The 26,346-nt window shown below is 42.4% G+C and overlaps 1 protein-coding gene across 1 annotated transcript; it reads right to left on the bottom strand.

Moving 5' to 3' along the window:
• Window positions 1-963: 963 nt before the first annotated feature.
• Window positions 964-25,202, bottom strand: rab43 (RAB43, member RAS oncogene family). Its single transcript, XM_070895350.1, has 3 exons — window positions 24,815-25,202; window positions 22,636-22,819; window positions 964-6,305 (listed from the first exon to the last, which is right to left on the bottom strand). The coding sequence occupies exons 1-3, from the start codon at window positions 25,004-25,006 to the stop codon at window positions 6,055-6,057; spliced, it is 627 nt and encodes a 208-aa protein (XP_070751451.1). The 5' UTR covers window positions 25,007-25,202; the 3' UTR covers window positions 964-6,054.
• Between the last annotated feature and the right edge of the window lie 1,144 nt (window positions 25,203-26,346).

The following is a 26,346-nucleotide window of genomic DNA, read 5'->3' as shown; positions in this document are numbered from 1 at the left end:
GTTAGCTTTACTGTTCTACTCTAGTATATGCACCGTATATTGTTGTGCTAGTGCATTGCTGCCTTTAGAACAAAGATATTTTACTTTTTTTTTAAAAAAGCTTTTACTGTCTTCTCCATACTGGTTGTATTCTGTGAATGTGGTTGAGGTTAATTTGAAGGAGTTATTTTTCTTGCTGCCATTCTTCATTCCCCTTCTCTCCTGCAGGTGTTGACTCAACTTTCTGGGTACAGTTGCAATGCCACAAGGCATCCTCTCGTACCTTACCTAAGTGGCTATTATGAAAGTGTGAGTCTTGACAGTACCAGCAAAGGGGGGGGTGGGGTGGGTTGTAATGTATTTGCTTCATGGATTCTTTGCTTAAGCATTCATAGCAACACATTGCTATTAAGAAAGGTTTGACAATTACAATACACATTACTAGTTCATTCATTAGGCTCACAACTGCATGCCTCATCGTGGATGACCTCGACCTAACTGACTGGGGTTTTATTGAGTCTTGTGAACATCACGTGACTGGCTAAGCCACTCACAACCTGTGAGCATAAAATACAGCAGGGAATGACTCCAAGCCAAGGATGAGCTTATCCTTGATTTCCACACATACACCTCTAGCAGCAGATGGCTATCAACAGATGACTATCAGGAGTGGGATCATGGCTAAGTTTTCCCTCCTCCCTAATAAAGTGATGCTGAGGTCACTGTCCCAATTGAGACCAACTAATTCAATAGTCTAGGGAATCAAGGGTAGGCCCTTCCTAGTCTTTAGGACAAAAATGCTCCACAGAGAAACTCAATGAGCCATTAAGGTAACCGTAGCAGCTGAATGGCCTACTCCTGTTCCTATGTTAGCAAAATGTTGAGGATTCATTGGCTCAGAATGGTACAGAAAATAACACACAGATAGTAAATGCTCAAGATTTATTTTTACTTCCAAGATATTTTACAACAGAACTCAGTACGTAATCTCAATCTTTTTATTTCAGAAATCTGTTGGTCTAGTTACACCAAGTCATTCATTCTACTTCTTTTACATGTATAAACAGTACACAATAAGGAACAGTAAGATAAAATGGATACCAAGTAGAGGGGAAGACGAAGAATATGAAAACTACTTCAAGTGATCTGGCTGGGGCAGCAGTGTCTCATATCACTGTTTGACCTCTTTCCAGTCATATACCATAATGTGTTCAAGTTTAAGCTTAACATTTACATATCCCTATGGTTAGCTACGAGGCAGTGCAAGCTGCTTACAGTGAGCTGTACATTGTTGAAGGGTTCAATTTCATATTGTTTTTTAAGCCTGTTATTTGATTACCTCCATTTATTGATGTTTTTTGCTGTTCAGACATCTTGTGGAGAATGAGCATGCCCAAAGCCAGTAGCCACGGTATGAATTGGTGGAGGGAAGAGTGATGTGATTTATTTTTAATAATAAACTGAGCTTATCACTGATCTACTGTTCGCACAGAGCTATGTAAAATGCAACACATCCTACTATGGTGGGAGATCCCAAAAATGTAAAGACGAAATTCACTTTATAGCTGCTTTTTCCAATTGCGTGTTTTACATTGAATTTTTTTTTTTAATTGTTAAAAATGTAACTTTCTGAAATGCTCCCTTACTAATCAATTCATAGACTCAGAAATTTACGGTACAGAAGGAGGCCATTTGGCCCATCATGTCCGCACCAGAGCTCTCCAGCCCATTCCCACTTTCCAGCTCTTGGTCCGTAGCCCAGTGGGGTTTGGCACTTCAAGTGCATATCCAAGTAATTGTTCTGACGACAGAGAAATTAATTATTATGGTGTCCTGAAGAAACTATTAATTCACACTACGCGTACATGGAATAAGTTTAAAAAAAATATTTTTTCACCAATTTTCTTTCCTCCCCTCCTCTTCTGACGATGTTGACTCCCCTTTAAGTACAGTTCAAATAGCATCAGTGTCTTGCCCAGCTGGCTGTTATTCAAGTGCTGAATTTGATTGTGAGCACATCACAGCTAAGCCCAATCCTGTATACACATGCACACTTCCAGTACGGGTTGCTGGATGGCAATCAGCTACTTCTCTCCCCCGCACCTCCCAACTCACTATTTGCTCATGGGCAGTTGCAACCAATTGTAGCATTCCTTCCCCTGCCCAGGCTGAGTTCCGTTAACTCAGCATAAATTGCCTCTCAAACCTGGGGCCCTACTAATCAGTATGTCTCGGCTACTTGCTGTGTGACCCAGTGGAGAGATCCCATGGAATGACGCAAGTTCATGTACAGGTATGGTGTAAATCTGTCTTTTCAAAATATCAGAATATATCAATCACAAATTAAGCAGAGTAAAATCGAATTCAATTTAAAATTTTACACAAAACCTTTATCCTACTAAAATAAACTATAAAAAATTGTAAAATGTAAATACCGAAGACTAGTTGACCTCTAACTTGATGCCATCATTTGATTGACTATGATGTGTTTAGCCCTTATGTACATGTTCTTGTTAATTGGTAATAAAGTGCAGTATTAGTTTTGGAATATTTGACGTGTGAATTTTGAATGCAGTATGAGCCACATTGGAACCAAATTTGAGTTATATACCAGTAGAACAGACTGCTCTGACATTTGCAGAGTGCCACCTTCATATTTTACAAAGTGCAGGTTTCTCAGTTTGCAAATTTAAAACGGCTTTTTATGACACATATGGAAACGATATAATGGAATGGATTCTGAAAAAGTTACAAAATCTGAAGTTATTGAATGCTAACTTATATCTGCTCCATGCCATTGAATTAAAACAATGAAAATCTATACTCAGCAACCCTATCTTTTTGAAAAAGTCAATACAGTAGAGTGAAACAATCCCAATTGGAGAGCTTTCTCAGTACCTCTGTAGATATAAATGAGATAAGCTGTATATGTATTGAAGATTAGTGACATTAATATCATCTGGAATACATTCTGATATCACAAACAAAATTACACAATTTAGTAACCTTTACTTTGCCCTAATGTAAGAATTCAAAACCACACTTAGTGACAGATGTGCAGAGCACTGCAGTATGAATGAGGGATGTGATCGTCTATAAATAACTAAACATACAGAACATGTGTTGTTTGAGATGGGATATTATTGTTTTGTCCTGATTGACAATCAGCTCAATTTGGCAACTAAGCACATTTTTTGCATGATGTATCAATGGACTAATGTACATAGGCATCATGTTGCAAATGACTGAGCACATTATAGCTATTAATGTGTATTAAACTGCACTGAAAACCTTACTGTAATTTATTTTATTTAAATAACAAAAATACATCCAACTAAAGGTGGCCACTACCAATCAACAGCAAAATACCAAAGTCGCTCCTAAAGACATGACTTAATGGAGCTCGAGTACACCATGACTGCATTATTGGGTTTTATTTTCTTACTCTATTCGTCCTATTAAAATTGTATAGAAATTAAATATCCATTCAATGTAGTACACCCTCATTGAGATCATTTACATTTTATGTTTTCTGGGTAATTTTTGTGGCCATTGAACTGGAGGAAGTCGGAGTTGAGAAATGAAATGCCACTTTCCACACTGAAGGGAGGATTTGAACTCTCCCTGATCGGCGGGAAAAGAGCAGCACAGCAGTTAAAATGGAGCGGCTCCATTCCCACCCATTCCCCATTTTGACGCTGCTGATTTTGGTAGCGGGTCGGGTGAACACGGGACCCTGACGGAACTTGAACCCTCTCCTGAGTGAGGCACCTATCACAGCCGGGAAGCCGGCGAGGCAGCTGAAGGTGAGAAAAGTTTCCTTAGTGAGGCCAGGAGGAGGGGTGTGCCACCAGGCCTTACAAGGAATGTCTGGGCCTTTTCTGCCCCAGCGGCCTCTTTCCAGCGTGAGACCTTCGGAACACCCCTCCCTCCCCTTACCGTACCTTTCTTTCTCTTGGTGCTAGTGAACAACCTCCGGGCCACTTGCTCTCGTCACCCAGCCGCTGTCCAGCTGTCGCTATCGGCCCAGAACAGGCAAGTGGCTGACCAGCAGCATTCAAATGAGGCCCGGCAGTTAAAACCTGCTGTTGCCTCCCACTCCAAACTCCCGGGTGGGGAATGTTATTCGCTCCCACCTGGACTTGGAATTGGCTCTCGAGTGGCAGCAATATTGGGTCAGGCCAGATATGCTTCCCAAGTATAACTTAACCACAACTTTAGAAACAGAAACCCTATTGCTTTAACGTTCCACTTCCCACGGCAACCATTTTGTCTGTCGGCTCACCCTGAACAAGAGCTGGCTTGAAAATGCCCAGATTCATTGAGCAAAGAATCCCCCTCACAGGTGGCAGACAGAGACATTATGCCATTGGTTTCGGCTGGAGTTAAAAGCAAGTCTCTGAGGTAAAAAAAAGGACATTGTTAACTCACTGCACTATCCCATTACCATTTGATACTTGTATTTAAGTAAAAGTAGGAGCAACACCAGTGACTATTTACATCAATATATAATATCCATGAAAGGTTGTAATTAATACACTAGATTTTAGCAAAGCAACATGTGCAAAACTCTTCCATATATAGTTAAATACTGTAGGCACTATCCCTTTACCTGGTTATTAAAATATATGTCCTCTGAATATTCATTATTTCATCCTAAGCAGAAAAGTTTTCTTGTATTCCCTTCTATAAAATAATATTGTGCCAAGCTACTTCCAACCTCCTTTGTAAATCAGAATGCACAAAGTTATCTGGCTTATTCCATTCTTTAGTTTGGATATTAAAATGTTAATGTTGATCTGAAATAAGCATCATCAGAAAGTAGTGCTGTTGCTCTCAATATAATCAAGGCTAGTTCTGGGAGAGTGCTGGGTAATACAGTCTATTCAATGTGATTAGAGACCCATCTCCCCAAAATCACTATTGCTGAAAAAGAATTTCATAACCAATGTTTGCTGTTATTCTGGATTCTGCATTCTATTTTTTTTTTTTTTAAAGTGCATGATGCATTTTGTAGGAGAGATTATCCCTGCCAAGCATTTTGCAAATGCAAGGCAAAGAACACATCAGTATTGTCTGCTGCTGGATGCTTTGTTTTCACCAATACAGACCATGTACTTTGAATCAATAATAAGGCTGGCATCGATCCCAGTTGGAAGTTACACGCAGGATCACACAATACAAAGCACAACACCCAGACAGGGAGTTGCAATTATCTGTTGCTAGGCTAGCCAATGCCTTCTCTATGCTGCTCTCTGATTTGGCCCAATCAGCTGTGAGAATGACATCACCGTCTTGGGAGCAACAAAACACTTAGGGCAGATGTGGGCCACAACACACGGAGTAAAAATGGCAGAATCACCTTCAAAATGTAATTACTATGTATATGCATTTGATTCAAGTTTCAAATTAAATCGCCACCTATTAAAATAGGTCAAACAAGTATACAGCAGCCCATAGTAAAGTATGAACTCAGATTTTAAAGAGCAATATGTAAGACTGTCAGGATTCCTAATAAATACTGATCTGGGACAAAAAGTAGCTGGAATGCATGTATTTTTATTTGTAAGGCAACAATGGATATGCAAAAGAAAACTAGCTAATTGCACACACCTCTTCCCCCCCCACCCCTAACTGCTTCCAAGCAGTCATTTTTATCAAAAAAACGCAGTCCTACGTACCATCTCCAATTTAATCTCAATTACACTTTCACATTTGAAATGTTCATGTCTTCTCTGTAAAATGCTCTGTTCAGATCTATAAATTTAATTATAAAAAGGGCTGGTAGAGAAAATGAGTGCTTCATTATCAGTAGTTAAGGCGATGGGACTATGGTTCCTATTGGAATGTCAAGGAACCTGGAATGCCAAGATTTCATGACCAGCGAGAACAGCTTTGACTTTCGCCGGCTTCAAATTGGAGGAATGGATGCAGTTCACAATGGCCTGCACAGATTCTGTGCAAAAACACACCACTAAAACATAACTGGCTCCAAGTGATTTAAACCGTATTTGTGATTGATCCGTCTATCCTAAAACGAGATGATGCGAAACCCAATAAAATGAACCTGGAATATCAGCAGCTACATCCCCATCCATCATTCACATCTTTGCTGTTTAATTTGATGCTTTCGGTTCCTTTCTCAGTGAACATAGGCCCAGCGTGTCTCAGCATTAGCTCCGTGGCCATTTTTATAAAAGCTTCTTCCACATTGCTAGAATCTTTGGCAGAAGTTTCTAATACAGACACCATATCATAGTGATCTGCAAGAGTTTGGGCTTCTTGGCATTGAACCTCTCGGACATCACTCTTATCGGACTTGTTACCTGCAACAGTAAACAGAAACTTAACATTTTGCTAAATCATTGTACATTAGTTTGTTCTATTGATGCAGCATATTCAGCCCCAAACTTATCACAGTAACAGGCCAACCAGTCTGTGTGAGGAAAACGTCCTAATCACATTTATCTGCTCAGTTCCATAGCCCTTTATCCTTCATCCACCTATCCAATGTAATCTCGACAGTTTCAGCCTCAACCACTAACCTTGGCAGTGAATTCCACAGCCTCATAAACCTCTAAGGTAATTTCTCCTGCTGTCTGTTCTAAGTCTCTTGCATTTAATTTTATACATATGGCTCCTTGTTCTAAAGAAAGAACTTGCATTTCTATAGTGCCTTTCACAGTGCTGCACTGTTGGAGGTGCCATCTTTCAGATTAAACATTAAACAGTGTCCCCGTTGACACTCCAAGGTGGACGTAAAAGATCCCATTTTGAAGAAGATCAGGGGAATCCTGGTCAATGTTTATCCCTCAATCAACATCACTAAAACAGATTATCTGGTCATCATCACATTGCTGTTTGTGGTAGCTTGCTATGCACAAATTTGTCTGCTGCACTTTCTACATTACAGCAGTGACTACTCTTTCAAAAAGTACTTCATTGGCTGTAATGCGCTTTAGGATGTCCGGTGGCCATGAAAAGCACTATATAAATGCAATACTTTCTTCTTTTTTTAAACAGATAAGCTGGCATTGTAAGTTGGAAAATAGGTGGTCAAGTGAAAGAATCCCTGGGAAGAGGGGATCGCTGAGCTTAAGTACAGAGTTAGATAGAGTTGAGACCATACAGGAATTTTCATTTTGAGGCTTTGAGAGCAGATGTACGTCAATGAGGGCAGGAGTGATGGACGAGCAGGACATGTTGCAGGTTAGGATACAGCAAGAGTTTTGGATGAGCTGAAGTCTATGGAAGGTGGAGGTTAGAAAGCTGGCAAGCACAGTCATCAAGCCTGGAAACCACATAGGCATAAATGAGGGTTTTGGTGCAGCTGGACTGAGGTAGTGGCAGAGCTGGGTGATGTTATGGAGGTGGAAGCAGGTAGACTTTGTGATGGAGCGGATAAGAGATTGAAAACTCAGCTCCGGGTTGAACAGGACACTAAGCTTGCAAACAATCCAGCTCAGCCTGAAGCACTGACCAGAGAGTGGGCATGGTGAGGATATGGAGCTTATGGCAGGGGCTAAAGACGATGGCTTCAATCTTCCCAATATTTAGCTGGAGGAAATTACCCCTCATCCAAGATTGGAAGTTGGTAGCATACAGGCAGTAGTGGGTTGAGAGGAGTGCAGCTAACAGCTTACATGTGGAAGCCGATCCCGTGTTTTAAGACAATGTCGCCACAGGGCGGCATGCAGCTGAGGAAGAAGACAGGGCCAAGGATGGATTCTTGAGGGAATTCTAGAGCCGACAGTGCGATGTAGGAAGAGAAGCCATTGCTAGAGATGCTTTGGTAACCACAAAGTTGCTTTAAAATGTTTAACCAAAGCGTTATATGATTAGTGAGCACTTTTCATTTCCCATCCCAGATACAGGAACCTGATTACTGGAATCAGAACATAAATTTAAGCTTTCTGTGGTCACCAGTGGCTAAAATACTACAGCAGTACAACAAATATGCTGCTTGTAGTTTGGCAAGTATTGTCACTACAACTGTAAAAGGGCCACACACACTCTGAAGGCCACTCTTTGGACTATGGCTGTGTATCACATTTCAATATGGAAATAATCATCAGTGCAGTTTATTACAGTTAATTATAATGGCATTTTGAAATGCAGTGAACTACAATGGAAGGAGAATATGGAATTACATTGGCTGTAAAGTGCTTTGAGACGTCTGGTGGTCGTGAAAGGTGCCATACAAATGCAAGTCTTTCTTTACATGGTGTACAAACAGGCTGTCAATCTGAACTATATTAACATAAAACATACATTGGCATGACACTGAGCAACAATTTCATGTGTGCCAACAAACCGTATAACTTTGCACATTAAACATGTATTCCAGGGGCTATTAAAAAAAAGGGCAATTTCGCCCCCAACGATACAAAACCTTTCAAAATAATATTTTGGCTGATTAACTGAAATAGATTTTAAAATTATATCAATGAGCCAAGGTTCTGCATGAAATTTGACAAGATCATTCCAGTGTATTTAGCTTGATAACTCTGGTTGCTCGTATTCCTGGAGGTTTCATCACATGACCTCCCACCTCCAACCACCCTGCTCCCAGGCTCCCGCTATTGGTCACCCAACACGTCCAACCTCACGGCACACTCCTTCCCACACCAATTGGAAAGTGAACAGGCTTTTCATTACCCGACTGAATGACTCTTCACTGTCAAACAGCTTTTTTCCGTCTCCACCCCCCCCCCCCCCCCCACTGCCAATATAACTCAAAATAAAAGTGTTTATAGAATATGAAAAAGACCACTCAATGTTTTCAATACCCCAATACCCCTATGATTGTTTTTCTCCTGGGTTGTTTGCAAGAGTTCAGAAGATCTTTCATTCCTAGAAACATAGAAACATAGAAACATAGAAAATAGGTGCAGGAGCAGGCCATTCAGCCCTTCTAGCCTGCACCGCCATTCAATGAGTTCATGGCTGAACATGAAACTTCAGTACCCCCTTCCTGCTTTCTCGCCATAACCCTTGATCCCCCGAGTAGTAAGGACTTCATCTAACTCCCTTTTGAATATATTTAGTGAATTGGCCTCAACTACTTTCTGTGGTAGAGAATTCCACAGGTTCACCACTCTCTGGGTGAAGAAGTTTCTCCTCATCTCGGTCCTAAATGGCTTACCCCTTATCCTCAGACTGTGACCCCTGGTTCTGGACCTCCCCAACATTGGGAACATTCTTTCTGCATCTAACCTGTCTAAACCCGTCAGAATTTTAAACGTTTCTATGAGGTCCCCTCTCATTCTTCTGAACTCCAGTGAATACAAGCCCAATTGATCCAATCTTTCTTGATAGGTCAGTCCCGCCATCCCGGGAATCAGTCTGGTGAACCTTCGCTGCACTCCCTCAATAGCAAGAATGTCCTTCCTCAAGTTAGGGGACCAAAACTGTACACAATACTCCAGGTGTGGCCTCACCAAGGCCCTGTACAACTGTAGCAACACCTCCCTGCCCCTGTATTCAAATCCCCTCGCTATGAAGGCCAACATGCCATTTGCTTTCTTAACCGCCTGCTGTACCTGCATGCCAACCTTCAATGACTGATGTACCATGACACCCAGGTCTCGTTGCACCTTCCCTTTTCCTAATCTGTCACCATTCAGATAATAGTCTGTCTCTCTGTTTTTACCACCAAAGTGGATAACCTCACATTTATCCACATTATACTTCATCTGACATGCATTTGCCCACTCACCTAACCTATCCAAGTCACTCTGCAGCCTAATAGCATCCTCCTCGCAGCTCACACTGCCACCCAACTTAGTATCATCCGCAAATTTGGAGATACTGCATTTAATCCCCTCGTCTAAATCATTAATGTACAATGTAAACAGCTGGGGCCCCAGCACAGAACCTTGCGGCACTCCACTAGTCACTGCCTGCCATTCTGAAAAGTACCCGTTTACTCCTACTCTTTGCTTCCTGTCTGACAACCAGTTCTCAATCCACGTCAGCACACTACCCCCAATCCCATGTGCTTTAACTTTGCACATTAATCTCTTGTGTGGGACCTTGTCGAAAGCCTTCTGAAAGTCCAAATATACCACATCAACTGGTTCTCCTTTGTCCACTTTACTGGAAACATCCTCAAAAAATTCCAGAAGATTTGTCAAGCATGATTTCCCTTTCACAAATCCATGCTGACTTCGACCTATCATGTCACCATTTTCCAGATGCACTGCTATGACATCCTTAATAATTGATTCCATCATTTTACCCACTACTGAGGTCAGGCTGACCGGTCTATAATTCCCTGTTTTCTCTCTCCCTCCTTTTTTAAAAAGTGGGGTTACATTGGCTACCCTCCACTCCATAGGAACTGATCCAGATTCAATGGAATGTTGGAAAATGACTGTCAATGCATCCGCTATTTCCAAGGCCACCTCCTTAAGTACTCTAGGATGCAGGCCATCAGGCCCTGGGGATTTATCGGCCTTCAATCCCATCAATTTCCCCAACACAATTTCCCGACTAATAAAGATTTCCCTCAGTTCCTCTTCCTTACTAGACCCTCTGACCCCTTTTATATCCGGAAGGTTGTTTGTATCCTCCTTAGTGAATACCGAACCAAAGTACTTGTTCAATTGATCCGCCATTTCTTTGTTCCCCGTTATGACTTCCCCTGATTCTGACTGCAGGGGACCTACGTTTGTCTTCACCAACCTTTTTCTCTTTACATACCTATAGAAACTTTTGCAATCCGCCTTAATGTTCCCTGCAAGCTTCTTCTCGTACTCCATTTTCCCTGTCCTAATCAAACCCTTTGTCCTCCTCTGCTGAGTTCTAAATTTCTCCCAGTCCCCAGGTTCGCTGCTATTTCTGGCCAATTTGTATGCCACTTCCTTGGCTTTAATACTATCCCTGATTTCCCTAGATAGCCACGGTTGAGCCACCTTCCCCTTTTTATTTTTACGCCAGACAGGAATGTACAATTGTTGTACTTCATCCATGCGGTCTCTAAATGTCTGCCATTGCCCATCCACAGTCAACCCCCTAAGTATCATTCGCCAATCTATCCTAGCCAATTCACGCCTCATACCTTCAAAGTTACCCTTCTTTAAGTTCTGGACCATGGTCTCTGAAATTACTGTTTCATTCTCCATCCTAATGCAGAATTCCACCATATTATGGTCACTCTTCCCCAAGGGGCCTCGCACAATGAGATTGCTAATTAATCCTCTCTCATTACACAACACCCAGTCTAAGATGGCCTCCCCCCTAGTTGGTTCCTCAACATATTGGTCTAGAAAACCATCCCTTATGCACTCCAGGAAATCCTCCTCCACCGTATTGCTTCCAGTTTGGCTAGCCCAATCTATGTGCATATTAAAGTCACCCATTATAACTGCTACACCTTTATTGCATGCACCCCTAATTTCCTGTTTGATGCCCTCCCCAACATCCCTACTACTGTTTGGAGGTCTGTACACAACTCCTACTAACGTTTTTTGCCCTTTGGTGTTCTGCAGCTCTACCCATATAGATTCCACATCATCCAAGCTAATGTCTTTCCTAACTATTGCATTAATCTCCTCTTTAACCAGCAATGCTACCCCACCTCCTTTTCCTTTTATTCTATCCTTCCTGAATGTTGAATACCCCTGAATGTTGAGTTCCCAGCCCTGATCATCCTGGAGCCACGTCTCCGTAATCCCAATCACATCATATTTGTTAACATCTATTTGCACAATTAATTCATCCACCTTATTGCGGATACTCCTTGCATTAAGACACAAAGCCTTCAGGCTTGTTTTATTAACACCCTTTGTCCTTTTAGAATTTTGCTGTACAGTGGCCCTTTTTGTTCTTTGCCTTGGGTTTCTCTGCCCTACACTTTTCCTCATCTCCTTTCTGTCTTTTGCTTTTGGCTCCTTTTTGTTTCCCTCTGTCTCCCTGCATTGGTTCCCATCCCCCTGCCATATTAGTTTAAATCCTCCCCAACAGCACTAGCAAACACTCCCCCTAGGACATTGGTTCCAGTCCTGCCCAGGTGCAGACCGTCCGGTTTGTACTGGTCCCACCTCCCCCAGAACCGGTCCCAATGCCCCAGGAATTTGAATCCCTCCCTGCTGCACCACTGCTCAAGCCACGTATTCATCTGCGCTATCCTGCGATTCCTACTCTGACTATCACGTGGCACTGGTAGCAATCCCGAGATTACTACTTTTGAGGTCCTACTTTTTAATTTAGCTCCTAGCTCCTTAAATTCGTTTCGTAGGACCTCATCCCTTTTTTTGCCTATGTCGTTGGTACCAATGTGCACCACGACAACTGGCTGTTCTCCCTCCCATTTCAGAATGTCCTGCACCCGCTCCGAGACATCCTTGACCCTTGCACCAGGGAGGCAACATACCATCCTGGAGTCTCGGTTGCGGCCGCAGAAACGCCTATCTATTCCCCTCACAATTGAATCCCCTATCACTATCGCTCTCCCACTCTTTTTCTTGCCCTCCTGTGCAGCAGAGCCAGCCACGGTGCCATGAACTTGGCTGCTGCTGCCCTCCCCTGATGAGTCATTCCCCTCAACAGTACCCAAAGCGGTGTATCTGTTTTGCAGGGGGATGACCGCAGGGGACCCCTGCACTACCTTCCTTGCTCTACTCCTCCTGTTGGTCTTCCATTCCCTATCTGGCTGTGGACCCTTTCCCTGCGGACAATCCTAAAGACCGAGAGGATTAGCAATTGTACGGTGTGTACAGGGGCTACTCTTTTTCATTCAAAGTTGCTTGTTTTGAATTTATATCATTTAATTTTTTTTCAAGCAGTAAATTTCCATGTTGCTGTTATTGATGTTGCTTAATTTCAATTACTGGATAATTAAATTTTTTTTTTTTTTTTTTATAAAGTACACAAAATGACTTTGAATTATTATGAATAGACTGTAATACTACGTCAACTGTCCAGGAATGCATTCCACAAGGGAAAGTCCATAGCCTACTCAGGGTGATGCAATAATAAAGCATCTTATGTTCTTATGTTCTTAATTATTACAAGCCAGATTTCTCCAGAATGTAACAGCATGACGTTCAGACAATTTAGCAGAGGATTTTGTTTGTATATAAGCAGTTGAAATTTGGCTGTAAAATTTCACACCAATTAGACCATGGCAGAGGTCTACGGGAAGATACAGGGAAACACGGGACAGAAGTAATGCGGGCGGCTTTATGTAATAGTCCAAGCACTGAGTAGCTAATATTTTAAGTTTAACTTCGCTGTTGATCAGTGTCTTAGTCCATTTTTTTGTAGGTCTGCTGATTTTAATTCTGTTTCACATACAAACTGAAGAGTCCTTTTGAGCAGTTCTTAATGTAATCTCACATCTTAAAGGCGTTGGGTGAACTTCTAAACAGAGTTAGAACAATAGCCTGAGGAGTACATTTTATTGACTACAATAAATTGCACTTTTCTTTCTATGAACATAAATATGGTCATCTTGGTAAAGGGGGTGCAGCAACAGAGAGATCTGGGGGTGTGCATGCACAAGTCTTTGAAGTTGGCAGAACAAGTTGAGATGCCAGTTAAAAAGGCATATGGGATCCATGGCTTTACAAATAGAGGCATAGAGTACAAAAGCAAGGGAGTTGTGCGAAACCTTTATAAACACTGGTTAGGCCTCAACCGGAGTACTGTGCTCAATTCTAGACACCACACTTTAGAAAGGATGTCAAGGCCTTAGAGATAGTGCAGAGGAGATTTACTAGAATAGTACCAGGATTAAAGACTTCAGTTATGTGGAGAAACTAGAGCAACTGGGGTTGTTCTCCTTAGAGCAGAGATTTGATAAACATGTTCAAAATCATGAAGGGTTTTGATAAAGTAAATGAGGAGAAACTAGTTGCAGTGGAAGAAGCGTCGGCAATCGGAGGGCACAGATTTAAGGTGATTGGCAAAAACATCAGAGGCAACATAAGGAAAACATTTTTTACGCAGTGAGTTATTAAGACTAGGAATGTACTGCTTGAAAGGGTGGTGGAAGCTGAATCAAAAATAATTTTCAAAAGTCATTGAAAGTTGGTATGCAAGTACAGCAGGCGGTGAAGAAGGCAAATGGCATGTTGGCCTTCATAGCTAGGGGATTTGAATATAGGAGCAGAGAGGTCTTACTACAGTTGTACAGGGCCTTGGTGAGGCCTCACCTGGAATATTGTGTTCAGTTTTGGTCTCCTAATCTGAGGAAGGACGTTCTTGCTATTGAGGGAGTGCAGCGAGCGAAGGTTCACCAGACTGATTCCCGGGATGGCAGGACTGACATATGAGGAGAGACTGGATCGACTGGGCCTGTATTCAGAAGGATACAGGATGAGAGTGGATCTCATAGAAACATATAAAATTCTGACGGGACTGGACAGGTTAGATGCTGGAAGAATGTACCCGATGTTGGGGAAGTCCGGAACCAGGGAACACACTCTAAGGATAAGGGGTATGCCATTTAGGACTGAAATGAGGAGAAACTTCTTCACTCAGAGAGTTGTTAACCTGTGGAATTCTCTACCGCAGAGTGTTGTTGATGCCAGTTCGTTGGATGTATTCAAGAGGGAGTTAGATATGGCCCTTACAGCTAAAGGGATCAAGGGGTATGGAGAGAAAGCAGGAAAGTGGTACTGAGGGAATGATCAGCCATGATCTTATTGAATGGTGGTGCAGGCTCAAAGAGCCGAATGGCCTACTCCTGCACCTATTTTTTATGTTTCTATGTTTCAAAAGGGAATTGGACAAATACTTGAGGTGGAAAAATTTCCAGGGCTTATGGGGAAGGAGCAGGGGAGTGGGACCAATTGGACAGCTCTTTCAAAGAGCCGTCACAGGCACAATGGGCCAAATGGCCTCCTTCTGTGAGTCTAGTCTAGGTCGACGACTTTAAGCACATTCAATCTATTACAGAGTCTTTTCAATTGAGCATACCTGCATACTGAATCTATTCCATTAATTCAAACTTTCATATGTGCTGCAATCTTTTGTTCTAAATTTATAGCAAAATCATAACAAGTGGTAAAATTAAACAGTACTGAGTAACTGAACTAAGTGGACTGGGGAGTGAAATTTGCATGCCATTGTTTTGACACCCACGTGTTTTTTTTTCATTAAACCAATAACACGAGTCATGTGGAATATTAAAAGATTGGACTAAATTGTTATACAATTATACATTCAAAATTCATTAAAGTTACATGATTTCATTCATTTTGTGCTACAACTGCATATTACTAAATTTCAGAATCAATATTTTTTACGATGAGGTTTCGCAAGCCTTATTCAGTAGTCACACTCCCCATCAACAGGGGAGGGTGAGGAATAGATTAAAATGAATGGCAAATGAAGCTAGGTCATTGTCACACATTTCCTAGTGGCTGACTCTAATGTAGCAGGGCACAGGGCTGAGAGCAGGCCGTCTGCCTGCCCCCTGTCTCACTGTGATAATTTTGAATGGGGCCTAAAGAGGGGAAAATATAAGTGAAACCTGGGAATCAAAGTGAATTCTAGATCCGAAGTGACAGCAAGTTTGCCTAATTCATGTGATTTTGAGTGCAACTTTGCTCATCCCTTTAAAAAAAATGGTACTGTACATTAGCTCCGTTTACATTAATTTATTAACTGAAAGTGGGGCAAAATACTGACATGTAAGCCCACTATAATTCAGTCAAGGCAGCTGTTTCAGCAGTACCCACTGTACACACAAGCTACATGTGGTTTATATTACAAAGTGGTTGTTTTGCAATAAAACACAGCATTAAACACACATGGAACTCAGAAATGTCAGCATATACTGGGCCAGAAATGAACATTTCAATCCATCAGGCCAACCCTACATTTCTTTGTGATATTAGTGAATCCTATTTATTTAAATCTGAAAGCACATATCAGACTATGCCTAAAATGTATAAATTATCATTCCATTTTGGATTTTTTTTCATCATTCTTGAATTATGCATAAACAGTAATATTAAGTGCCAAATCAACAAGCCGGTTAGATAATTTTGTTCCACGTGATCCCCTTTCTTAAGTTGAAGGACCAAACTGATTCCAATCTTCAGAATGGTTTCTTGGTAGTCTAGTATTTTTGGATTGGAGAAGTGGTTTTCAGCACAGTATTGGATTTAAAGCTCATTTGTTACCATTCCCCAAAGTTCAGTTTTGTAATCTATATTTAGCTGCAATTTATATTAACCATCTACCGCAGGTCTGTACAACAGTTTCAAGTATTCCAGTGCAATTGTGAACTGACAAAACCTTGAAATATATTCCTCTTTTAAATGAATTGGAATGGGTATGATTGGAGAATTTACATCTATTAATAAAGGGAATGCACTGGACATTGAAACTATGGGCTTTCAGTCACATAGATAGAGGGATTGCTAAAAGATAGTTTTCAAAATTGTATAAGGTTTTGAGAAGTGTAAACAGTGAAACATTGGGGTCGATTTTATCCCCTGGGCGGGAACGCGACCTCGTGAGTGGCCGGTCGGTTCCGCGAGCGCCAGTAGGGAGGCGTGGCCAATTTTAACGGCCAGCACCTTACTAGCATGCCATTTACCCATTTTCTGACTCGCAGGAACACTAGGTTCGGGAAGGGGGATCCCAGGGCAGGGGAGGCCCGTGGTTTCCTTGTTAACCTGGAGAAGCAGTCCTGCTTTACAAGGAACCGTACAATTTTTTAAAAAACTTTCCTGTGACCTGTTCCCGGCAAGTTTGGTCTGTCAGGGAATCCCTACTCATGTCTCAGTCTAAAATAGCAGTCGGACCCCCGCTGGCATCATCGGTCCCGATCTGCATATTTAAAAAGGGCCCTATCAACTTCAAAGCAGGATATTTAAATGTCCTTGCGATAAAGCATACATTATATTTGCATTTAGCTCAAGCCACTAAAATCTTGCAATATAGTTGCAAAATGACAAGACTTAAATGCCCTTGAAATGGCCCAAATAAGAAAGCTGTGTTTGGTGTCATGCAAAGTGACTTGAGGTTGACAGTGATACAAAAGTGAAGTATTGGTGAAATCAAACCACCAATAGCTTGGGGTTTGGCAACAGACAGGAGACCAGCTAAAGGAGATAGTCTCACATTGCTGTAGCTTGATGTCAGTTGCAGTATAACTGCATTTGGTGCAAACCGGTCAGTTTAATTTTAAAGGTAAAAAAAAATCCCAGGCAGCCTGCTGGAACACTTTTTTAATGTTAGCTCTTTTGGTTCTTCAATAATGCACTGCCTTTTGCGATGCCAATGAGCAGAGTTCTGAGCAACTTGCACCTGATGCTTCCCACCCCAATTGCAGGTCAGATCAAGAACTGGGTTGAATGGGAGTTGCACCAAGCATTAGCGCTCAAAGGCTGAGTGTCATTGGCCCACCTCAAGCAGCTTACAGCACAATTAGAGAATGGTAATGACTGAACACCTGGTTTAAAAACCATTTCCAGAAACTTGCCAAGACCTCTCAAAGTGCAGTTTTCTAGACTTCCATTTTATTTAGGAGCTATGGCTGAGAGTAATTTAAGCTAGATATTTATCAGCACCAAGTAGTGTGCCAATGATTCAATAGCTAAACTCTACAAGCAGTCCCTGAGCAAGTCCATGCCACAGACCACCACCCCCCCACCCCCCCCTTAAAGTTGTTAGCTACATCCAGGGTACACTTTGTTCAGCTACACAGTGAGGCGGGTAGAAATATTTTTACTGATAAGACCATGCATGTCTAATTACAATTTTTTGGTGATCACAAGCTTATGAAATGGTCTACAAGAGAGTCTGATTTCGGTCCACAATATCACTCCAGCATTTATAAGAGAGTCCCTTAAACACATTAAAGTCTAACAATCGAAATATGTTTTAAGGAGCATTTTACTATATTTCTTAGCACAAGGCTGTGTAAATACAAAGAGTAAATAAATGCAAAGTTAAGTTCATTAAAACAATTGGAAATCCTTTTAAAAATTTTTTTTAAAATACCTGAGGTCCAGATTTCGAGAAGAGTGTATCTAAGACCACAGTGAACATCTGACAGGTGGAGTGTACCCAGGTGGCAGGTACCAGAGTCATGGCTTGGGGATCCTCCTGGAGAGCAGCAACAAGGCGGCCCCAAGCTCATGCTGCAATTTTCCATCAGCGCCATAGCTTATTCCACAATCCACCGTCGGGTTGCTGCTGGGATCCCGAGTGCAAACCCCACTGCCAGCTGTCTTGGGATGCCCCTTTGTTTGGCTGCCCCATGACTGCAGCAAGAGGAACGTGACGTGGGAGGTGCTGTTAATACCACTTCCTGCCTCACATGCATTAGGCCTGAGCATACTCCAGGTGCAGACCCAGTTATGTCAATTTTGGGAAGCCCCAAAAGTCCTGAGGCAGCACTTTGGGTGTGAAGATGTGATACAAGAGTCCTCCCTCATTACCTCTTTGCAGCACCTGGGAACTGAACATTCCCCAGGTGCAACAAGGAAACAAATCTACCCCAAGAACTTTAAGAAACAGGAAAAGCCCATTAGGCCGAACAAGACTGCTCCTTTTACATAGATGAATCTCCATCCAACCGCCTCCTCACTATAGGGCCAATTCAATGCTGCTAGTGGCTTGCACATTGCAGGAAATCACAAGCCCACAACACTCGACTTTCTGCCCATTAAAATTCATCGAATTGGCCTTTATATTATTCAATTTGTTCTCTCTCAGAGAACACATCTAATTTAACCTGGAGAAAAACCCCTGTCACCCAAGGCTGGTTATCCCATCACAAATCCTGGGATGGGATCATTTGCACAGCCAGGGCAGGCCACTAGCACATACAAGTTCCCATCTGTGGCAGTCCGCCAGACTCAAGGCGATTTGCCTTCTAAGACACAACGCAGTTCTCCCCTGGCCCAAATGGCCTGAGGCCTTCGGCTCCCACTACAGCCAATCCAATGAGAGAAGGTCATCGACCTCCTCTGGGATTAGTAAAGATTTGGGGTCTTCAGAAGGCTTCAAAGTGACTCAACTGGTGCAAATTCTGCCGAGGCCCTTTCGGAGCATAAAGAGGGGAATGGAATTTCCTCCCCCATGCCCTCTTGACGTAAGCGGTGCAGCCTCAAGATCTGATCACAGGCTCTCCTAACTGAAATTAAAAGGCAAGATCTAAACAGGGCAGAACCCCAAAATAGCTGGGTTCCGATCCATATTCAAGGTCCTCCCGGGCAGTTTACTCACAAACTTTTTCACGCCCCTCTCTCTCACATAGACACACACTTTATACTATTGGTTGTGTACACATGTAATGCTGTAGATACATTGCTGAAGTTTCTATACTTCCACAGTTTGCCCTATGTATCTTGGAAGGAAGATTATCAAAAATTTAAATTGTCCACAAGAATGGAGATTAGAGAGTACCTGGGTGCGATTCCAAGACCACCATCTAATCAAGAAACATAGGGATTGTGATGGTGCTAAAACCACAGGCCATTTAAAGAAGCAGCTTTGCAGTGAGGCTCAGTGCCAGGGCTGCACGGATGGAAGCGACTGAAAGTGTGAAGGCAAATTTCAGGTGCTCACAGAATCTGGGGCAGGTCAAGAAGAAATTTACTGGTCTCAGGCAGGTTGCTAAGGTAAGTGCTGCTGACATTTTGCTTCCTTTCAAAATGTTACCGCAAAACATATCTCAATAGTACTTCGTTGTAAACTTAGTACTCGTTGTTGACTCAGAGGGACATTTAACAGCACTCTGCCAACTGCTCATGCACTTTCCAAATGCACTGGCATGCTCATTTTTCTCTGGGGCACTCAGCAATACTGGTAGGATAAGGTATGCCCGGTGGCCCTTTAAATGAGGCAAATAACCGCCACACATGCTGCTCACACCAAAGGGCTGTGCGCTTCATGCTCACACATTCACATAGTGAGCACTGGGTCACCACCTTTTACATCGTTTATAACAATATATGTCCCTGTCTTTATGTGCTTCAGAAGGTTGCACATAACCAGAGGCAGCCGTTTCCAACTGCAGAAAAGCATGGGTTCACTGGAGTTGTGACCTTTGACATCTTATGAGGAGAGCACGTTAGAGATTATGGACAAGGAGGAAATAGAGGAAGGGGGAGCTTGGCGGCCTCCCCAAGCTCATGGCTAGTATTATCCTTTGCTTTTCATTTCTTATCTTGGCTCATTCATTTCCATGTCCACTGTGGCTCAGTGGGTAGCACTCTTGCCTCTGAGTCAGAAGTTTGAGTGTTCAAGTCCTACTCCAGTGGAGTGCTGAGGGAGCGAGCGCTGCACTGTTGGAGGTGCCGTCTTTCAGATGAGACATTAAACCAAGGCCCCATCTGCTCTCTCAAGTGGATGTAAACGATCCTATGGCACTATTCAGGGGAGTTATCCCCAGTGTCCTGGCCAATATTTATCCCTCAATCAACATAACAAAAACAGATCATCTGGTCATTATCATTTTGCTGTTTGTGGGAGCTTGCTTGTGCGCAAATTGGCTGCTGCGTTTTGCACATTACAACAGTGACTACACTCCAAAAGTACTTCATTGTCTGTAAAGCACTTGAGACGTCCAGTGGTTGTGTAAGGCGCTATATAAATCCACGTCTTTCTTTCTTTCCATCCAGCAAAGTAAGGATGGACAATCCCAACCTTTGTGTTCAAAACCGCATGCAAGCCCAGACAGCCACTACAGCAACACCCATAGTGCCTGGATTTGCTGAGCCATGTAAATGACCCAGTACAAGGAAGCACTGGATCCCTAGCGGCAGTCAGTGACATCCAGCAGGTATCCTCCTCATATACTCCTCTCACTAAGCAACACGTAGAAAGTAGACCACACACACTCTTGCACTTTCAGAAAGGGACAACATCTGGACATATGTGCACCAAACTTTGCAAGAGCAAAGTAAATGTATCACTGCCGCTGGCCGACGCTTCATTTAAGATGGAGCATAACAAGATAGTTGTGGAGAAATGCTGCAGTATTAATGGGTAATGTCCTGAACTTAAATAAAGGCAATTACAAAGGAATGAAGGCAGAGTTGGCGAAAGTGGTCTTAAAAGTGGCTGCAGAGATGGTTGTAATCTACCAAAATTCCTTCAATTCTGGAGAGGTCCCAGCAGATTGCTGGGAATCTGCAAATGTAATGCCCCTATTTAAGAAAGGAGGGAAACAGAAAGCAAGAAACAATAGACCAGTTAGCCTAACATCTGTCATTGGGAAAATGCTGGAGTCCATTATTAAGGAAGCAGTAGCAGGATATTTAGAAAATCTTAGTGCAGTCAAGCAAAGTCAGCATGGTTTTATGAAAGGGAAATCATGTTTGACAAATTTGCTGGAATTCTTTGAGGATGTAATGAACAGGATGGATAAAGGGGAATCAGTAGATGTGTATTTGGATTTCCAGAAGGCATTCGATAAGGTGCCACATAAAAGGTTATGCACAAGATAAGAGCTCACATGGTTGGGGGTAATATATTTGCATGGAGAGAGGATTGGCTAACTAACAGAAAACAGAGAGTGGGGATAAATGGATCATTTTCCAGTTGGCAAACTGTAACTAGTGGGGTGCCACAGGGATCAGTGATGGGACCGCAACTATTTACAATATATATTAATGACTTGGATGAAGGGAGAGAGTGTAATGTAGCCAAATCTGCTGATGATACAAAGATAGGTGGGAAAGCAAGTTGTGAGAAGGATGCAAATAATCAGCAAAGGGATATAGATAGGTTCAGTGAGTGGGCAAAAATTTGGCAGATGAAATATAATGTGGGAAAATGTGAGATTATCCACTTTGGTAGGAAAAATAAAAAAGCAAATTATTATTTAAATGGGGAGAGATTACAGAATGCTGCAGTACAGAGGGATCTGGGAGACCTTGTACATGAATCTCAAAAGTTAGCATGCAGGTACAGCAAGTAATTAGGAAAACAAATGGAATATTGACCTTTATTGCAAGGAGGAGGGAGTATAAAAGTAAGGAAGTCCTGCTACAACTGTACAGGGGTGTTAGTGAGACCACAGCTGGAGTACTGCATACAGTATTGGTCTCTTTATTTAAGGAGGGATGTACTTGCATTGGAGGCAGTTCAGAGAAAGTTCACGAGGTTGATTCCTGAGATGAAGATGACTTATGAAGAAAGGTTGAGCAGGTTGGGGCTATACTCATTGGAGTTTAGAAGAATGAGAGGTGATCTTATTGAAACGTCTAAGATTCTGAGGGGCTTGACAGGGTTGATGCAGAGAGGATGTTTCCTCTCGTGGGGGAATCTAGAACTAGGGGCATAGTCTCAGAATAAGGGGTCGCCCATTTAAAACGGAAATGAGGAAGAATTTCTTCTCTCAAAGGGTCGTGAATCTTTGGAATTCTCTACCCAGAGAGTTGTGTCATTGACTATATTTAAGGTGGAGAGAGACAGATTTTTAAGAAAGATAAGGGAGTCAAGAATTATGGGGAGAGAGCAGGGAAGTGGAGTTGAGGTCAAGATCAGATCAGCCATGATCTTATTCAATGGCGGAGCAAGCTCGAGGGACCAAATGGCATACTCCTGCTCCTATTTCTTATGTTCTTATGTATGTTGCGGTATTCATGGAAATGTTTTTTTTCTGGCCAAGGTAGTGCGTATTTACATGCATGACTCTGTACCTATGCACTTTCACTTTAAACTTTCTGTGAGAAAACCTACCAATTAATAATTGCACAATGTTTGAACCGGCATACTTCTTCACATCTTCTATCCATCGTGGCACAGATTCGAAAGATCCCCTTTTGCTAATGTCATAAGCAATAATCGCACCATTAGCACTTCGATAATAACTCTGGGTAATTGTCCTAAATCGTTCTTGTCCAGCCGTGTCCCATATCTGCAACTGGAAGGCAATAGGAAATCACATGATCAATAATGAAAAAGAGCATCACTGCTCAACATGAGCTCTGTGGGCACAGGGTGGAATCGAGTCCCCTTTAAATTCTTCACATCTTGACAAAGGATGATGAAACACAGATGTAATCGTTGATTCTAGACTCTGAACTAATTGGTTAGCCATTATTATTGCATTTGTCTGGGTTATTTCACTTTTAGTACCTGTTCTTCCCTCAAAACAGATGTTTCCAAATAATTATGGCTACTGATATGTCATAGACATTTTTTTAATCAAAGCAAGTTTTTTCAATTAAATACATAGTTAATTAAAAATTTGTTACTGGAGGGGGGGGATTCAGGTGATTTGAAACCATGAGCGAAACTCAAGGTTTTATAAATATCATCCAAATTGTGAGCCATACCATAATTTGTTAACACATGGCAATTTTAAAAAATTTTGCAGAAATCTTACTGCATTGCATTGCTGTAACTGAAACCCTCATCCATGCTTTTGTTACTTCCAGGCTTGACTATTCCAATGCTCTCTTAGCCGACCTCACATCTTCTACCCTCTATAAACTTGAACTCATCCAAAACTCTGCTGCCCGTTTCCTTACCCACACCAAGTCTCGCTTCCCCATCACCCATATGCTCGCCAACCTACATCAGCTTCCAGTCCTCCAACGCCTTGATTTTAAAGTTTTCCCCTCATGTTTTCCTACATTAAATGCAAGTTGCTGGAGACACAAATACTAGTCATTAGGTGGGGAATTTGAAGACATCAATAATTGAAAGGGTGCTGCCAAGTCAGAGGTGGCTCAAGTATCATAGCATGGGAGTTGACCTGACTGTCTTTGTATTCTGGAATATTAATGGAAATGATTGATGCCATGTGATTCTAGGGTATTTACACACTTTGTTTTGAAGGCCGAGATGAACATTATACTGTATCTACATTCCAATTCAAACTAGAAAAGCACAATTGAATAGATTTTAAAATCTGATGTTGATTTAAAAAATATATATATTTGAAAAGGTAAGAATTGCTCGAAGAGGTCTGGAAACATCACCTGCTCTCCTCTCAGACAGTGTTGTTGGGCATAAAGAACATGGGGCTAAGTCAAAATGGAATAAAAATGCCAAAACAATCAAGACATTTTTGGTACATACATCTGTCCTCATTTATACAATAAGTGTATTCTGAAAGCATCTGAATGGTCAGTTTATATTAGCTAATCTGAATTATTTATGCAATAACCTGTGTGTATTAACTATCTGAGAATGGAATTGACTGAATTCTACTTGCTTTCTTTCTTTCCACTCATCCAACACCATGCTGCTAAATTGCTGCAGGTCTTTGAGGGAGAGGAGGTGAGCCCTCGCCAACGATCATCTAATATATATGTATATATAGTTGATTCCACATTAACACTTTAATATACACCTAATTCGATTAAAAAAACGATATTATGTAATGTGACTGATTGCCAATTTCCTCTTCTCTGCTCGAGTTGAAGCTTGAAAATGTATCTTGTCCTGCCACTTTGCGTGTTTCACAGCACGATGCAAACCACATGCCATTTCCTCTCTGGAGACCAGAGTTTAAAGTGGTACAAAGAAGTGAGAGAGGAAATGTGTTTTGTCAACGTTTCCGTCAAAGTCTAATATGACTCGTCTTTGACTGTCCGGCTAGCAACACGCTGTTACAATAATGCTGGATTTGAAAGAGTCCATTTAACAAGCCAAGTTGTGTGTGTTGGTGCAACAATGTACATTTAATATTTTTTAAAGTGCAATTGGATTCCTCCTGCCAGCTCGGGGGCAACATTACAATAATACAAAAACCCTGACCCTGGAATATGGTTCACTGTAATGCTGCAATTGGAAGTGCACAGTCGGCGCTGGAAAACGCTCATTCGCTCAGAGCAAAAGAGGCTTCAAAATGAAAGTCTGTTTGGAAGGATAAAGTGGGTGTTGCTGGGGGTGGGAGCCGCGCACTTACCTTCACCCGCTTGCCTTGGATCTCCACGGTTTTCATTGTAAAGTCCACCCCGATGGTGCTGCCTTGTCTGGCCACGAAAATCCCCGACTTGAAGCGCTGCACCACGCAAGTTTTGCCCACGCCGGCGTCTCCAATCAGCACTATTTTGAAGAGAAAATCGTAAGACTCGTCCGGATCCACAGGCCCCGCCATGGTCGGGAGGATTGTTGTCGGCGGGTCGTGGGCAGCCTCAACCGTGGGCTGTCGGCTTCATCAACGGCCGGCTTCAACCGATCCCCCCCAGCCCCCGACAACAATGATTAAAAAATCCCCGCAAACTCGGGGACATGACGTGGACGCGAAACCCCGGAACTGACAACGCGGAAGAAATGTTGAGGAGAGAGATCAGGCTGTAAGGACCTCCGCTGGCCGGCCGGCCGCCCGCCGCCGTGCCTGAGCGCGATAACATGCAAGCGATAGGGCGCTTTCACACGGCTGGCCCCGGCGCGCCTTCAGGACCCACTGCCCAGCGCCAGGCACACTGGGCGACCAAGGCACAACTTTGCACTTGTGCAACCGACCCCCTTCTCTACTCCGCAACAGAGGGGACAAAATAAGACCGGTTTAAAAAGATGCAGCAATGATACAACAGATTGCACAGGAAGCTTAACATGCAATTGCTTGTTCTCCTTAGAGCACAGAAGGGGTTGAGAGGAGATTTGATAGAGGTGTTCAAAATCGTGAGGGGGGTCGAAACAGAGTAGATAGAGAGAATCTGTTCCCATTGGCGACAAGGTCGCGAATCAGAGGACATTAAGGGGATTGGCAAAATAACCAAGTGAGGAAAAATTTTTACGCAGCGAGTGGTTAGGATCTGGAATGCAGGGTGTTGGAGGCAGACTTAATCGTGGCTTTCAAAAGGCATTTGCATAAGTACCTGAAGGAATATTTTTATGACTTTGGGGAAGGGGTGGGTGAGTGGGACTGGCTGAAATGCTCTTGCAGAGAACTGGCATGGGCCAAATGGCCTCCTTCTGTGCTGTAACCATTCTATGATTCTATGATTTTAAAAGGGTCATAAGACAAACAACAACAACTTGTATTTATATAGCGCCTTTAAGAACATAAGAAATAGGAGCAGGAGAAGGCCATACAGCCCCTTGAGCCTACTCCGCCATTTAATACGATCATGGCTGATCCGATCATGGATTCGGGTCCACTTCCCTGCCCGCTCTCCATAACCCTTATCCCCTTGTCATTTAAGAAACTATCTATTTCTGTCTTAAATTTATTCAATGTTCCAGCTTCCACAACTCTCTGAGGCAGCGAAATCCAAGATCCACAACCCTCAGAGAAGAAATTTCTCCTCATCTCAGTTTTAAATGGGTGGCCCTTTATTCTAAGATTAAGCCCTCTAGTTCTAGTCTCCCCTATCAGCAGAAACATCCTCTCTGCATCCACCTTGTCAAGCCCCCTCATAATCTTATATGTTTCAATAAGATCACCTCTCATTCTTCTGAATTCCAATGAGTAGAAGCCCAACCTACTCAACC

Source organism: Pristiophorus japonicus, chromosome 12 (assembly GCF_044704955.1).
Source record: "Pristiophorus japonicus isolate sPriJap1 chromosome 12, sPriJap1.hap1, whole genome shotgun sequence".
Lineage (NCBI taxonomy): Eukaryota > Metazoa > Chordata > Chondrichthyes > Pristiophoridae > Pristiophorus > Pristiophorus japonicus.
This window is presented reverse-complemented; position numbering and strand designations above follow the sequence as displayed.